The following is a 17,775-nucleotide window of genomic DNA, read 5'->3' as shown; positions in this document are numbered from 1 at the left end:
CTTTGTTTATCAGGGATTATTGATGACAGCCTAGTGAAAGCTCAAGCTGAATTCTCTTTCCTCATACGGTGCCCTCTATTTGCTCTTCCAATAAAGGGTTTACAGCAGAAATATATGGGGACATCTTTATTTAAAAATTATATTAAAGGACACCAGGAATTAGTATCTGATGATAATATATATGGTTAGTATGTGCTAAGTTGTATGTGACCATGTAGAAATAAACTGTAAGGAATATTAGGGAAAAGCTATTCGAATCTGGGAAGCATGGGGCAAATGTGTACTTGCTGAAGCCTTCTGGCTTATAATTGCAGCATGGTTGACAATTAGAGCTCTAATTTACATGAGCTGTGATCTAAGTGGGTACATTCTAAAATGAGTTTCGTGGGGCGCCTGGGTGGTCAGTTAAGCGTCAGACTTCGGCTCAGGTCATGATCTCCTGGTTTGCGGATTTGAGCCCCATGCTGGGCTCTGTGCTGACAGCTTGGAGCCTAGAGCCTGCTTTGGATTCTGTGTCTCCCTCTCTCTCTCTGACCCTCCCCCCACCCCCACGCTCTGTCTCTCTCTCTGTCTTTTTCAAAAATAAATAAACATTAAAAAAATTTTTAAATGAGTTTTAGGAAGCGCCAGATCCATTGGATAATACAAGAGAGAGATTACAAGGAAAAGTCCTTCCTTGGCCAGATGATTTTTTTTTAATTTATTTCTTTAAATTCAAGTTAGTTAACATACAGTGTAGTATTGGTTTCAGGAGTAGAATCCAGTGATTCATCACTTACATACAACACCCAGTGCTCATCCCAATGAGTGTCCTCCTTAATGCCCATCACCCATTTAGCCCATCCCCCCCACCCGCCTCCCCTCCAGCAACACTCAGTTCGTTCTTTGTATTTAAGAGCCTCTTAGGCTTTGCCTCCCTCTCTGTTTTTATCTTATTTTTCCTTCCCTTATGTTCATCTGTTTTGTTTCTTAAATTCCACATATGAGTGAAATCGTATGATATTTGTCTTTGACTGACTTATTTCGCTTAGCATAATACACTCTAGTTGCATCCATGTTGTTGCAAATGGCAGGATTTCATTCTTTTTGATTGCCAAGTTGTATTCCATTATATATATATATATATATATATATATATATATATATATATATATACCATATCTTCTTTAATGGCCAGGTGGTTCAGGGAAAGCGAGATTAAGCAGAGCTGAATCGGTTTCTTTCCTGGTAGACTCTTCTGTTGAGTTTTCCATGTGGGTAGGATTGCAAAACTCTGTTATGTGGAATATCCTTGGGGCGAGCATTCTGTGGACTGCACTTTGGATAAAATACTGTTTTATTCCAACCTTTTCATTTCCTAGATAAGGAAATTGAGGGTGGTGGTGGTCACATGATTTGCTAAGTTTACATAGACAATGAACCTGAACGCAAGCCTGGATATTTGACACTATCTGATGTCCTGTCTACTACACTGTGTCGCCCCATTGATTGTGGAACCACGAGCAGTGTTGGACAGAGAAGTGTTTTGTTCCTAGAGTCTGCAGGGAGAAAGATACTACACACAATATGCTCTGGGAACAGTTGCCCAAGGTTTTAACACCCTTCAGGGTCCATAATTCAAGTTCTGGGAAAACCCATGAGTTGCTAAATTTATGAGCCTTGGGTTTTCATCCAGTACAGTATAAAAGGGTGCTGTGCTTTGGAGATGAATCTGCTGAAGTTCAAAATACACCTTTACTTTATTAGCTGTGTGGCTTTGGGACAAGTTACGTAGCTTCTCTGAGTCTCAGGCCTTTATCCCTCAAATTGGGGACTAATACCTTGCACAGTTTGGGTGACATTACATACATCTGAAATGGCTCTCTTCATTCGATACACGGGACCTAATTTTGTTCTTTAACAATGCGCGAATGAGATTTAAAGAATTGCTGGGTGGTTCTGGTATTAATTGCAGCCCTTTCATTGTAGGATGTGGTGAAATTTTTTCTTCACGTTTTGTGAATGGAACCTACCTCTCTCCTGCTTCTTCTCCTCTCTGCGTCTGGCTCTGAGGTCTCTGGTGACCCTTGTGAGTCAGCATGTATTGGCACATGCTGACACATGCCATGTCCTATTCTTGAATCTACTCACCACTCTTCCATATTGACCCAGTCATTTTTCTTCTGTTGAGGCTGATAAAAGAGTTTCAGGGAAGTCCCAACTCCTTCGACTGTGGTTGTGACAATTGCAGATTTTTAAGCGAGAAGTCTTCACCCCTTCTATTTTTTGCCAGCATTAGCTATTTCCGTTCCTGGGTGCTGCTGCAGGGATCCTTGTGCAGGTTGAAGATGCGGCTTTCTTACATTCCCGCGAGCATCTGTGTTGGCGCTTGTTGGAAAATCCTTTCTTCACTCTGGCAGAAAGGATTTTTACAGACTGCCATCCCTTTTGGCAGGGGAGAATGACTTCCAAGCCGAGAGCTGCTTGAAAGAGGCACTCCCTCATCACTTATGACTGTACTCAGTGGTTACTGCTTGTGACACATTTTCAAATGGACCCCCCAGTGGCTGCAGCTGTGATTAAAAGCTGTCTGCTCTCTGCCTCACTGGGGGTTTGCTGTTTAACCGTGTCGTGCACATATATATATCTGGGCTACAGCTGCATCTTGGAAAACGTAAAGTGTTTTGTAAGATAAAAAAAATCAAATGAGTACCTGAATGGCAGACTCCTGAATTTTCTAAGCTCGAGTCACTGAGAGGCACTACTTGGGAACCTAGCCCTGGATGAGGTACATAAAAGTCATTTAAGGAAGAGGAGCTAATGGTCAGTGAATGTGTACTATCTGCCAGCACATGCTTCGCACACATAGGCCGACCTGAACATCTTAAAGATTTAAGTGCTCTTGAACTTAGCAGTTGCATTTCGGCTACCCTCTGTGCTCAGGATTCAGTTTGACCATTCACAAGTAAAACAAGAACAGAATATTCTTTTTCTTTTTCTTTTCTTTTTTTTTTTTTTTTTTTGGTAAGACTATCCAGATGCCCCTGATATGTGAATAACCACATTTAGCTTCTCATGAGGGTTTTAAATGCCATTCTAAACAAAAGTTTACCATGAACACTACCTTAAAAAAACATTCAAATGAACAGTGCGCCCTCAGAGATAGGGTGTGCCTTTGAAAGGCACAGGTCACAACCCTTCCTCTAGATTAGAGAGATTGAGTATGCAACATTTTAGAAAGTAAAAATGTACTAGAATTTAAATCTGGGCTCTTTGCTGCATGTGAGGAGGACACTTACCAAAAGCATAAGGTGAAGGAGGGCTCCCATCCCTATCCTCTGGGCCCCACTCACTGAATCAGAAGAATCCAAATGCGCCTTTTCTTAGATGCATAGGAAGGAAACTTGGGGGACATAGGAGAATTTTGCATCCACTTTCCCCCTGTGCCTGCCTCCCCCCATCCCGGAAAGTCAAGCGCTCCAAATCTCGGTGACCAAAGGCAGTCAATGAAATGCTAATCTATCACCAGCAAATTTAGGCTGACAATACTGTGAATCGACCACATTGATGACATTGATTATATTTCAAATATTTACAATATGGTGAGACAAGCCTAATTTATTTTCTAAAGAGTTCAAGGTAGGTATCACCGATTCAGAGGGGGGAAACAATGGAGAAATGTTTGTGGTTGCTATCTGCAATAATCTGATGCTGACAGAGAGTAGTATTTTATTTAGTAATTAACAGTGTAAAGGGGAGAGGAGCTGTCATGTTGGTTCTTAAGCTGGGGAATGTGATGAAAGATGATATCTACGATCTCATCCTTTCCACTTGTTTAGGATTGTCAGGATGAGAAATGTCAGCATTATGAAAGCTCGGCTCTGCTCTTGATATGATAAAACCCTTCAAAAGCCAGTCTTTCTCTCCCTGGTCCCCCTCCTTTCCAGCTCTCTCTCTCTCTCTCTGCACTTGCTTTTTTATTTATCCTGTTTTGTTAGATGGCAGAAATATAATTCTTTTCTTTCTTCCTATTATAAGCCACCATTTTTGTTTTATTATATGTTTCACAACCCCTAATGCCCCACTGAAAATTACCTTGTTAAATGACAGTGTTTCGAAGCCATGAATCCTTTCCACCATTCCCTCAGAGGTTTGAAACAGTCAACAGACTGTAAAGAATAAATAATAAAAAAGTATTGATTATTTTGATGACTGTGAGATTCAATTAAGTATTAATTTTGCCCTCCAGTGGACCTATCAAGGTATTCAAAAGGGAGGATTCGGCTCAGCTAAATGCCTGCTGAGTGCTTCAGCCTTAAATAGGGAGAAAATGTGTTTACCTACAGTATTTGAAGAAGAAGTGCATTGATGCACAGAGTCCAATATTTAAGTGCTGTGCACATTAAGCCCTGGTGACAGTGACATTGTTTTCAGTGGTATGAGTATTGACTAAAGAAGTGCATTTGATGACAGCTTAAACTATTTGTATTGATTAACATTTTCATAGATTATCATGTGTCATATCAAATTCACTTTTCAGGCATGAATACATTAAAAAAAAAAATCACCACAGGCATACGGCAACCAATGTAACGATGGGACAAGAGAGCATGCCGCCCCACCAGCTCCCGTGCTGGTCACCTGTTTCCTGCTCAGGAACCATTTAGGCATGAACTTGGCAATAAATACCTCCCAGATAACGCAAAAAGGGCACTTCCTGCTTTTCTTTTCCTTGTGCACCCGACGTTTGTGCCAAAACAATATCATGCATCTTAGTTTGCAAATGGAATAGCAGGCTATCCTTGGAAAATACTTCTGATCCTAAGATGCCTTCCTAATGAGCTGAAGATAAAGCAGATTTAAATTATTGGGGGTGGGGGGAAGTTTGTCTTTTTCGGAGGTGATTTTTGTTTCCTTTTTCTTTAATGCTCTGGGCGTATGATGCTCTAGGTATCGGAAGTATTGAACACAGTTTGTAAGTATTTTTTTCCAATTTCTTTAAAAAATTTTTTTAAACCAGTTTAAAAAAAATCGATTTTGCTGTGTATTGTTTGCTTTAAAATGTTCATTTGCTTTGGGGTCAGCTTCACTCCCAAATCTGGGACCAGGGAAGTCAACTTCTGAGGGTACTGATGCAATTTACATGAGAAATCTCTTTTATTCCATTGAAAGCATTTTGAGGACTCTTTTCTCCCTATCTCTTTTCTCTGCTCTGGGGATAGGGTTTAATTGCTTCTCCCCCAGGGAGAGTGCTTCTTAAAATAGCCCGTGGTTCCTCCATAGGGTGCTTCTTCCTTTTTAGTGTGTTGCTGAAGTACAAACCCAGCATTTTCTTTTTTCTTACTGCATTAAAGACGGAACAAGGTGTAAAAACATTCGCACAAAAAGCACATCCCACAATTAAAGCTGTGTTGGTTTAGGTGGCTTTCAAAGAAGTTTTTTTTTCCCCCCTTCTTCCCTCCGAAGCTTCCTGAATCTCTCACATGCTAGTTGAGCTTTAATAGGGTGGGGAGTAATGGAGAACTCCTCGGATCTGTAATAGCTCTTCACTTGACTGCAGCCAGCAATAACAGCGGGAGCAGCCAGAGATAAGAGAGAGAGGAGAGAGGGAGAGTGTGTGTGTGGAAGAGAGAGAGAGAGGAGAGAGGGAGAGGGAGAGAGGACACGCACACTAAAGCTGCCACTTTTTTTTCCTCCCCTTCACTCTTTTCCCCCATCCTAGGATCCAATGATAGCTGGACAAGTCAGTAAGCCCTTGCTGTCAGTGCGGAGTGAAATGAACACGGAGTTGAGAGGTGAGGACAAGGCTGCTACTTCAGACAGCGAGCTGAATGAGCCCCTGCTTGCGCCTGTGGAATCTAATGACAGTGAGGACACTCCCAGCAAGCTCTTCGGTAAGTCTGTCTAGGTATTTCATTTCAGCCCTACCATCTTGTCCAGAAGAGCGATCCACACCCCCCCCCCACCCTTTCCCTGTTGTTCATTCCATTTTCTTGTAAGTGCTAAAGAGGAGCTTGGCATCTTGGAGGGGCCAAGCCACCGAGAGCCCACTCCGGCCGGCTAGCAGGGTGTCCTGCAAACTTTTCCCAGCAAGGAACTTCCTCACTGCTCCTTCGGGCTTGTCTGATATTGCCAGAGTCCCCGGGCTAGAAATTATTTAAAAAAAAAAAAAAGAAGAAGAAGAAGAAGAAGGAAAAGAAGAAGAAGAAGAAGAAGATGGTAATAATAATCAGGAAATCAGTTCCATTGTGAGAATTGGTTAACATTTATTGAATAAATATCGACTTGGTTTCTGGTTGCTTTGCAGCCTTTTGTTAAGGGGAAGGAGAGTAAAGAGTTATTATCTGTAGTCAAAAGATGGAAGGGGGAACTGAGAAATATCAATACAAGCCTTTCTGTGCCAGGTAAACAAAGGTGGCCATGGGAATTGCTGGGAGATCTAACATTTTGTAATCACAATTAGAATGAGTATCTCTTCTTCTAAAAGGTGAGTGGGGAAGGAAAATAGGTCCTGTGCTTCCCTCCCCTACTGCCTCTTGCCTTGACCAGATGTTTATAGCCTCATCCTAAATGTGGAGGCAGCCCAGGACCTTTCAGGAATCTTTGTTCCATAAACAAAACAAGAGCAAGCAGAGTGCCACTCCAGCAAAGACATCTGTCATTCAAACAGATGACACTCTGTAAGCCAACTCAAGCAACTGTGATCTCTAATCAGAAAGGGGAGCGGGTTGTTGAGGCGCGTGACTGAGTGATGGATGGTGATAGATGTCTGTGCTGGAGGAGCACTTTATGGGATAGAGTGACATTAGGTTTTCAGAACACTTCCTCATGAAACGCTTGCTTTTAATTATTTTCAAGTGCTTACATGCTGATAACACTGGATAAGCGCATGTACACCTTAACCTGTTTATATACATGTGTAAACTAACCTGATATATACATCTGATTATATATGTATATATCAGGCAGAGCACTGCTTGGGCTCAGTTTAAAAACATAGTCGTGTGCCTGAACTTCAAAGGAAAACAACACTACGGCACAGACTGCTTTGTTGAGAAAGTCATTAATTCAGCTGAAAAAAAAAATCAGCTTAATTTTTTTAGCCTCCAGGAAGAAAGCAGCTTCGATAGTTTGGCAACTTGAGGCCAGCTTCAACAGAGGATCTTTTCTCTGATTTGAAACACTCACTCAGTCAAACATGAGAGTGGTGTTGCAGAAAAACTTTCTGTTTCAGATTTTCTATTGGTAAAATACTGTTTTACAGTTACGAGGCTAACAGATCCCAGTTTCAAGAAATTCTGTCATATTACCCTGTTCTGGAAAAGCAGCTGTTCCACGCATATGGGTTTTCTATACGTCGGCATTAAGGTTTTAGCATTTTCCCTGTGAGGGAATATTTTGTTGCAGAGTAAGTTTCTACGTGTCTGGGGAGAATCATGTCCTAGAACACTCCTTGCGTTTCAGGGGGTTAGTGAGAGAAGTCAGATAAAATTATAAATTACAGAAAAGCAAGGCCATGCATGCTTCTGCCTCTCTGATGTTGAGGATCCTAATCCCAAGCCCTTTGACTTGTGAAAAGTAATCAGCTGTGAATTCAACAGGACTGCGGATCCTGGATTACTTGTTCCTAAACTTTGCCTGTATTTGAAAAAAGTAAATGCATTTTTGTAGACTTTCACCTAACACCCCAACTTGTTTCCTTTTTCCTTCAAGTCAACTAATAGAGGAGTAATTAACATGGCTTCTCAATGTTTATTTCGATTTTCCACTGTTGGAAATTGTTGCAGCTTTGTTATGTCACTTCTTACCAATTTGCACATGCAGAGAAATAAGCTTAAAAAAAAAAAAAACCCAGGAGGGCCAAAGAAATTCGAATTGAGTTCACTGAAGACACATGTGAAGTGGAGTATTTATGGGTAATACTAAGGAATCGTAGTTTAGTTCAGAAATTGTAGTAGGTGTTAGAGTATGCCCATATTCACGTTACATTTTCCACTTCTGAATTTGAGAGAGGGGACCCACCAAAACCTGCATCTTATATCTGATATTCCTTGTGTATCCACTTCATTTTATTTGGCCTCTAGAGTGCTTTTAAAACACAATGAGAATATTTTCCAGTTTCCAATTCGGTGAAGAAGCAACCAGTAGATGAACAATTTTGAAAACTTGAGGAAAAAATGGGAGACAGCCTAAGACAGAGGGACTAGGACATCCATCGGAGGAAGCACCCAATGTTCTCCGGGGCTTCCTTAGCTATTGGGTCCATTATGCTGTCTCCTATTAATACGACTGGGACTTAGCCTTAGAAATTCCAGTTTATGTAACTGACTAAAACTTTCTAGAAGAATTCTCTCCCAGAATTTTTAGCAACTTTGGCCACACCTAATGGGTGATAATTTAATGGACCATCAGCTTATTTGACACGAATACGCTCAAGTGTTTTGGTTCTTATATGTAATTTTCATTGCACTCAGTCCTTGACAATGAAGAGTTACATTTTTTCCTGAAAAACTGAGAGCATCCAGATTTGTCTCCCAACAATGATTTTCTAATGCACTCTCTCCAACCATCTTGTCATAGCCTACACACTGCATTATTGAAAACTGTGTTTCGGTAATGAAAGGAGCAGATTAAGACAAATCGTGTGCATCTTGATTTGTTTACTTTTGTGGAGAGACATTCCCCAACAACAGGAGACAGGCAGAACTCCGTTGTGTCCTGTACCTGAAATTTCAGTCTTGATGGATTCCTTTGGAGTTGTTCCCCCTTCTGTTTCTTGTTGAAATTAGCAGTCCACAGGGCAAGTCTGTTTCTCTCACAGTATGGGCACCTTCAGCCCAAAACTGCAGGAGAAAGGCTAATACTGATGCCCTCTATGGGTAAACAAAGGAAATTCCAGGAACCATTGGGTCTTTTATGCCTCTCTTAAATTGCACCTTCTGCTCTTAACAGCATCCAAAGGGAAACATACTGTGCAGAATGTTTCAGTGCTCTGTGCAGCTCAGAATATACCAGAAGGAGAACCCAGAAGCCATATGCCAGCTTCAGTAGAAAGTTCAGAACAGGGCCCTTGTGTTTTATAAAGTAATTACATCAGAGATAACATTTTGCTTAACTTGAACAGCTATGGAAACTCAAGTACACTTAGGAGAGATGAATCCGCATTTCATTTGAGAAACGTGTGGTTAGGTAGTTCTCTGTGATATCATTAAGTGGTGCATTATTTATTCTCGGAAAGCTGGTAGGATAACTGTCTCCTTTTTCGGTCCGTGACTGTATTATGCTGAGCTCTGAGCTGTAAGGAAACTGTATGGAGGAGAACAGACTTGGATATGAGGGGGTCGTATCAGAGAATCTGGCTCTGTGTCTCCCTGTGTTTCGGCTACGAGATCAAATGAGTGATGCCATGCGGGACCAGGCATTTAATATGTGACTGGTGATGTACATATTCGAAACCATTCTCCAAACCGGCCTTTGGCGAACAATCTCAAAGGGAAGACGTTGCTGTGTTTCTCTAGTGACATTTATAGCACTGTGTCAATGTGGTGCCTCATTTTTAGTTATGCTCATCAAGAATTCAGTGTTCCACATTCAGTCACATTGGATGCTAAAATTCAAATGGTAGCATCAACAACTTGGTCAGGAGGATGGCCACGGAAAGGATAAAAGTAATATATACCCCTAGAAAAATATCTGTACTAAAGTTTTGCCATGCAGTCTCAGCTGAAAAAGTGAGACCACATAAAACAGGCCCTAAATATTTTCTCCCATATATATTTGAAATTTGAAAGATGATTTATTAACAGTGTTCCTCCTGGGAGTATTTTTATTGTTTCAAGATAAACCTCATGATTGCTTTCCTCAAAGTCCCAACTACCTCGGGTGGCCAGGTTAGTCTGTGGCTTGCTGTTCAGTATTATCGTACTGTACATGAACTGGGCCCACAGCTCGAAAGCCTTGAGCTGAGATGTAAACAAAAACCCATTTATAAACATCGCACCCGAGGTAAAAAGCGATGGTTGGTTTTCTGTTATGATCTTGTGGTTTTCTAGTCTAAAAGAGATTGCATATAATGATACTTGTGAACGTGGGTATTTTCAATGTCATTTATCTGTGAACTTTTGGAAAAGGGTTGAAAGTTGGATGAGTGATTCTTCCTTGCCAGAAAATGTGCTATCTGTAGGGGTTTTCTTTTCCTTTCTTTTCTGTTATCTTTCTCATAAGAAACGTGCATTATAAGATTTTTTTTTTAAATTGCCATCCAGTTTGACTTGATTAGAATTTATGGCACTGGAGTTGTTTTCAATGACAAAAGGATAAAGGACTAAATTGTCTGTCACCCCTTGAGACAGTGGTCTCTGCAGGTCAGCGTGGAGGTCATTGGTAGGGCATTATGGGGACTGTACTTTGTGGTATGCTGCCTGTGTATACGTGGGAGCCTTCATTATGGAATCACTGTCTTTATTACTTTATTTAAATGTCTCTCTCAAGGTTCCAATGCCTGGGACATTTATAATATTCTGATAAAATATGCTGGGGCCGGTAATCAGTACATAGGGCTTAAGCCCCAGAAGGATTTAGCTGGGAGGCGATGAGGAAAATTCCCCGGAGAAATATATTTATTTAACCTATGCATCATGCTTCTATATTTTTTAAAAGTTTTGATATTCTGCTCGTGGAAGATTTTTCCTATTTTTCACTGAAGAAAGTGTGTTTTGTTAGGGAAATATTAAGGGAGTATATTTTTAAATCAACTAAATGACTTGGATAATAGATTCTATGCAAAAATAGTTACTGAAAAGAAACCAAAAGAAATCTGTATTTATGTAAGTAAATGAGGTGCATGATAAGGTATGGCTTAATGGGCTGTTCTCTGACTACTGAGGGGAAAAATGCACATTGAGATACATTTCTGAACATTGACGAAAACCTTACACACTTAAGCATTTCTTAAAAAAGACTCCGGGGTGTGTGTGGATAAATTCAGTCTTAGTGGGTTTTTCCCCTTAGAATACCACTGTAATACTGCCTGGATAAGTAAATCTGCTTTAAGTAGCGTTAATGTGTAAGTTTTGAAATAAAAATAAATCCATGTAACATAGCGCTGATGTTCAAACTTTTTAACCAGATCTGTTCGTGGAGCTATGCTCATTTCTGAGTGACTCTTTAATGGAGGGCAGTGCACACTACGTGACATAAGATTCAGTGGGGACTCTCTCAGTGGCTCCCTTTTCTGTTTCTGCCATGCCTGGGGGGCTCAGGTCAGACATCTGTTTAAAGAAGAAAGTTCAATATTGCCACGTCTGAAGATGCTCTCTGTGCTAACACATTAGCAAACCAAAATGCTGATATGGTTTTACATTTTTCTTTTATCTCGATGGCTACGATTCTCCTGTTTTGTTGTTGTTGTCATAAGGTCCTATGTAGAATTGGAAATAAGACCAAGTAATAGACATTGCATTAATCTGCACATCCACCCCTTCCAGTGATCTCATTTTGGTCTTTTCAGTATCTTGGATATTTCTGACTTAAAGGTTACAGGGCATTACAGTGTTTTTGTAGTTCACCCAGACCAGTTTATATCATAATTAATAAATAGAGGGGCATTCCAGATTCAGGCTCGCAAGGCTCAGCCTTAAGTAGATTGCCTTCTTTCTCAATTACCTTATTTAATCATAGAGTTAGCATTATTCTTGTAAGAATTGACCAAATAAAAATTTCCCCCACTTGACAAATGAGACTTAAGTGAGGATTTCAAGGGGACCTGGCTTGCTGTTACTCAGTAAACAAATAATTTGTGAGAGGGCTGGTTCTTTCTTTGGTTGGCGATCTGGCTGGTTTATGTTTGGGGATTAATAATACATCAGACATTCACACATTGAAAAGAAAGTAGATGTGAAGGGTGCTGTTCTGCTACTGCGCTGCTCCCGATTATCCGGGCCCTTCCCTGGGTCCCGAGACCGGCCAAAGAGCAATCACATCTGCCCAAATCTGCACCTGGCTCTACTTAACATGTTTCTTGGTTTTCTTATGCTAAAGAAAAAGATAGCAAAGTGTTTATACCAAGCTGGCATCCTGTCAGGGGGCAATCTGTGTAAAGTTTCCCGCTGTCAGGTTAATAAATTTTTAAAAAATATCCAAAGGCAGAGGTAGCTGGAGAAAGCTCCCAGTAACACCTGCCATTCTCCAGCAGATGGGCTTCTCTTTAATATCCAGCGTGACTCTGGAATTTTCTTGTTTGTTGTCTTCCGAGGTTCTGTACTTCGCTGGGGTTTTTGTTTGGCTTTCCTTTTATTAATGACATTTCGGTCTTTCTTCTAAAATGGTTATCCTTTAAAATTTCAAACATCTTCTTAGAAGGAAATAAGTGAGCGTAATTTGTTTCAGTCTGGTATTTGCAGTCGAACATACACCTTCATGCTATGAGCCTGAACAAGCTTCTAAACCGGTCAACATTGGACTTTTCTTTGGGAATACCTCCGAGTAACATTTATATTAAAATCCCTTCGTTCATAAAGGAGTATCTGGGCTTTGGCTGTGTGGGGGCTTCCAAGGATGCCTGTGTGTTACTCATGTTGACCTGACTCAGTCTTTTACATGTAAGCTCCCACCTTCTGATTCTCAAAGTCAGAGTTTATACAAATACGAACCAAGTGTGGACTAGTTTGGTAACACCTCTTACTCTATGTTGTGACAAAGAGTCAAAAATGGACTAAGCTTTTTTAGTGTGAACACAGAGGTCAGCAAGAACAGCAATGACTCTCTTTTGGTTGAAGACAGTCTTTCGTTCTCAGAGAAATGGAAATAAACTTTGTTTTGTTAAGCATCCAAAGATCGTTTTTAAAAAACCACCTTATAAAATTGCACAGCTCCTGACATCTCTTCTTAAAATTAAGCTGCTACTTCTAAAAAACAATCCTGGTATATTATATGAATGTCTATATTTTATTTGAGAACTGAAAAGAAAATCCATGCTCAAATTTCTCCTACAGTTTTTCCTTTGAAAGTGCTTGTCAGGTCTGATACGTGGTGAGAATATACTGTTGTTTATTTTCATTAAAAAATTAGCCACCTGGAACAACAAAACTAATACGGTCTAGGTCACTTTTATTAGAGGACTGCTCTGCCCTCACGACTAATTGAAAATATAAAGAAAAGTGATCAGATTACAATGAGAGAAACTAATATCATTACACAGAAAGTAAATGCTTAAGAGGTCCGCTTATACCGAAGACCATTAGAAAATGGGATTCTGTAATGAAACCTGCATTCATTAACATGGTTTAAAAAACGTTCTTAGTAAAAACCTAAAATAAAACCTGTTCATTTAGCCTGAGGACGAGGTAGACTATGAAGGTATTTTTAGCAGTCTCGGAACATCTCAATGATAATCAACATGGCATGATTTAACAATTTCACGAATGTGTTTGTCCTGCAATATATAGTTTGGCTTTAGCAGTTTCCTTGGCGTTTCATCTTTTTCTAAAACAATCAGTGTTTTCTAGATTGGTGTCCTTTCCAAATCTCATGTGACTTTGATTTCATTCTATTAATTAAAAAAACCCCACCAAACCCTAATTGTGACAAAAGTTTGTGAAAGCCAAGAAACCCCTATTTAAAGACTAATATTAGCATAGTGTTTTAAAGTAACAATGCTCATTTTTCATTTTCTCATCATGTCCATACTTTGTGGACATGTTTTCTTTCCGTTTTCTTTCCTAAGTGCTATGAATGCACTGCTACCCACACGTTTTACACACGTGTGTGTGTCTCTGGTGTGTTCTCCATATTTTCCCCTGTGTCCCTATGACACTTCAGATTTATCTTCCTAAACTTGTAGTATGTCTGTATTTGCTTTATCAAAACATTAATAAAGCCTAATTTACAATAATAAGCTTTTTTTTTTAGTTTATGCTATCTGTATATCACTTAAATGTACTTCTGCTATACCTACGAACCTATGAATATTGAAACACATAGTTTCCAGATAAAATTCTCAAAATTAATAGTTTACCAATAAGGGACAAGCAATTATACTATTGCTTCAGGCGTAGTTGGGCTATTATCCAAATTCCAGTGTCTTCTTTGCAGCTGCTAACCACTGAGCATTTCTCAGAATTTGTGCAGTTAATTCAGTAAAGAGATTTTGGGGTTTCTGCACAGTTTGATTTATAGGGTATTTGTATACACACACACACACATACACACACACATATATATAATATAAATATAAACTGTCTCAAGAAATATATATATGTGTGTTTGTGTGTGTGTGTGTGTGTGTGTGTGTGTGTGTGTGTGTGACAGATCTTGCTCAAACTAGGGAAGACCCTTAGGATCTAAACATTAGGAACCCAAGTATTTGTCTACCTGTGGGATATACATAGATTACAATATAAACATTTATATTTTTTCTTTTTTAAGTAAAACGCATCTGTCTTATAGTTGGTAAGCACAATTTTGTGCCTGTGAGGATTTCGTGGACCTAAATATACACTTACCTGTACACATATCAAGATAGAATGGGGGTTTGATGCACAATAAAGAAATCACATTTTAAGCATTTGCTATTAAAATAGTATGGGGTACTTAATCTCCCTCTGCAGTCCTCCATGGCCACACGTGTGGTGATTTGTCTTTTAATAGCAATATGGCAAGATTTACTTTTATAAATTAATGGTTTGGGGTTACTTATTGCATGAGAGAATCACCACTGTTGAAGAAGAAGAGGGGCTGAGGGATTAATTTGATTTAAAAATGCAAACATTTGAAGCTGTTTATAAAGCATGAAAAATTATTACCGCAGAGTGAATTTTTGCCAAAATCAACCAAGGGTAGAAAGAATAAAACATCAAATGGAAAAACATATTTTCCTGTATTTAACAATGTGTAGACGCTCAGGTGGAATAGGGGTGGGGGTGGAATGGCCTTTTCCAAACCTGCGTTTTTTTCTTTGATAGATCCAATTTCATGTAGCAAAATATTGCAAAATAGAAACACGTCAAAAAGAAAACATGCTGTTTTCAAAAGGAGAAGCATTGAAGATAGTGAAGAAAGCTAACATTTTAATGGATTCGCTTGCTATCCATTAATCTAACTGTAATCTATACATGGGTGAATAGTCAGAAAAGGGATCGTCTGGATTATGTGGGAAAACTTTCATAAACTTTTGGAAACAAACCTGCGTCATTATTTTAGATGTTGATTGACTCATCTCTTTCTGATTCCTAAGATTAAGGCAGGTTTTACTCTTAAGAGTTACTAAGAAATGATTCAGATTTACAGTTAATGCTGGTCTATTTCCTTGCTTTAATTAACAATTTTTTTAATGTTTATTTATTTTTGAGAGAGAGAGAGAGAGAGAGAGAGAGAGAGAGAAAGCACAAGCAGGGGAGGGGCAGAGAGGGAGACACAGAATCCAAAGCAGGCTCCAGGCTCTGAGCTGCCATCACAGAGCCCAACACGGGGCTCGAACTCACGAACGGTGAGATCACGACCCGAGCTGAAGCTGGGCATTTAACTGACTTAGCCACCCAGGCGCCCCTCCTTGATCTAGTTTAGAATCTTTCGTTCTGCCATTAGCTTCCATGTTTTATGTAATTTGCTAACATTCCAATCAGAATCTGCAGGCAATCAGAAAAGAGTCAGCTTCAAAAGGGATTAATATCTATAGCTGCCTGCTGAAAATGGTCAAAAGCAAACAAACAAAGACCCAGAACTGGTCAGACTGGACATTGCTGATGGTGTGGAGATGGTTGCACTAGCTTACGATGGTAGCTACCTGTCTTGTCATCTGTAGTATATCAATATGTTTTTATAATGATACAGTCACCTGAACCCTGTAACGGTTTATAGTCCTTTTGAGAATTCTTATGGATTCTTAGAGTGACGGAGGTCTGAGAAAAGATCTTGAAAGCTTTCACAAAATCTGGCTGGGTGACAGAAAACTAGCACGACTGTGATTTAGCAGCTATGGAATTCCATTGACTGGGAACATCATTAAACTTTTAAGTGAAAACACGACCCACAAAACAAATGGTAGATACGAAGGGTGAGGGGCACCCAATTTCGGACAGCCGAAATTAAGAGGTGCCAAAGGCTCTGCGAGGAGAGGCCAAATTCAGCAAGCCCAATGTTGATCTTGATATTCTACTTAGAAAGGGGATTTTGTTGATATACTGTTCTCAATATTAAAACGTGCCCTGGAAATTAGCGCCTTTCCTAAATGGGATCTATCAGACTTGGTCGTTGTGTTTTCATTTTCCCTGGCTAGTTTTAGTCAATGATAAATAAAGAACTTGAATTTGGAATCTGGCACCCGTGAGATCACAAAACCAGGAGCAGCAGGAAGTAACCACAACAAGTAACTTCACATCAGTGTCTGCAAGGTAGATCTCAGTCCTCTTAACATTTGTAACGCTGCTAATTTCTGTGGACTTTTAAAAATACGCTTCCACATGAGCTCTCAAAACCCATAAAAGTGTGGCATGTAAAGTAAATTGTTTGTCACTTGCCGACGACCTGCCATATTTATTGTCAGGAGAAATGGACATTAGTTGGGAAAGCAGTTGTTAGAGGCCAAACAATTTTTAAAGATGGCAAAGATGCGCGAGGGTTTTCCTTTTTCTAACAATGAGCCGCCCCTTCAGACAACAAAAGACAAGATAATAAGACACTTCAAGCACAATTCAAGATTATATTCAACATCTAAAGGCTCATCTCTTGTCAGTTTGCATTTACTCTTCCAGGGATGTGATGCTTCTATCATCTTTCTGTCAAGGGGAGTCTGGCAGAAGAGGCGAGGGCTCTTATTTCACACACTTAGGGCTTTTTTTTTTTTTTTATCAAATAGCCCACACTCGTTCTGATTCAACCAAAATGGGGGGATAATTTGAAGAAGGTCATGCACAAGCGCAAAAATCTCATATTGATTTGTGTGATTAGAAGGCATTAAAATTGCACGTTTATGTTAGTCGCTGAGATGTTTTGTCAGTTTATTTGGTAATACACTTTTGCAGCCTGGGGGGGAGAAAAACAGATGACTTAAAATTTAAAAATAGAGAGCTGAAAGCTGAAATTGGTTCCTTTAAAGTGACCGTATTTGAACATTTAACAAGTGAACATAAAAATAATTTAATGGTTTAGTTTAACAATATTTGAAATTAGCTTCTACAACGAAATGCTTCATTTGGTATAAAGGAAAACAAACCAGTGGTGCCTCTCTGAGGAAAGAAATATATATGTGAGATTATTTTTTAAATACTTTAAACATTGATTTCATATCTTTAATATATAGATAAAGGGGATGACATTTTCAATATAAATGTAATTATGAGGCTATTTTATAATGGTCATCAAATTTTTAACATTTTGTACTCCTTGAAATTACAACATCATTATATTGGTCATTTTATGCCTTTCTTAGTATATGTGCCCTTTTCCAGAGAGGGTACTAAAGAGTCAATAAAGGAGTTTTCAGATTATTATCATTCTTTGTCAAAATTTATCACATTTCCTCCTTCGTTCTCTGACGGTCACAAAGCTGTACAAGATAACATTCTTTTTTTCTTCTTCTTCTTCTTCTTTCTGGTGGAGGGAGGACATCTACAGAAGTTAGAAGAACCAGCTTTTCCACTCAAAATAAAACAACTGGTGAAAATAAAACCATGATATCCTGGGATCATTTCTCTATTGAATCTTTGAAATTACTCTTCCTAGGAATTTTCATCAACTCTTGGTGTCTTCATTTCTCATATTTCTCTTTTATGCTGTGAAGTGTTCTGAAGCTGACTTTCA

General features: G+C 39.4%; 1 protein-coding gene across 8 annotated transcripts in view; it reads left to right on the top strand.

Annotated features, from left to right (window-relative positions):
• Nucleotides 1-17,775, top strand: part of POU6F2 (POU class 6 homeobox 2) — a 493,870-nt gene that overhangs the window by 102,295 nt on the left and 373,800 nt on the right. For all 8 annotated transcript variants that reach the window (XM_078442582.2, XM_081795022.1, XM_081795021.1 and 5 more), the window contains exon 2: nucleotides 5,702-5,873. In XM_078442582.2, the coding sequence (XP_078298708.2) occupies nucleotides 5,702-5,873 (172 nt within the window). The remainder of the gene's footprint in view (nucleotides 1-5,701; nucleotides 5,874-17,775) is intronic.

This window comes from Panthera onca, chromosome A2, assembly GCF_046562875.1.
Source record: "Panthera onca isolate mPanOnc1 chromosome A2, mPanOnc1 haplotype 2, whole genome shotgun sequence".
In the NCBI taxonomy this organism is placed as follows: Eukaryota; Metazoa; Chordata; class Mammalia; order Carnivora; family Felidae; genus Panthera; species Panthera onca.
This window is presented reverse-complemented; position numbering and strand designations above follow the sequence as displayed.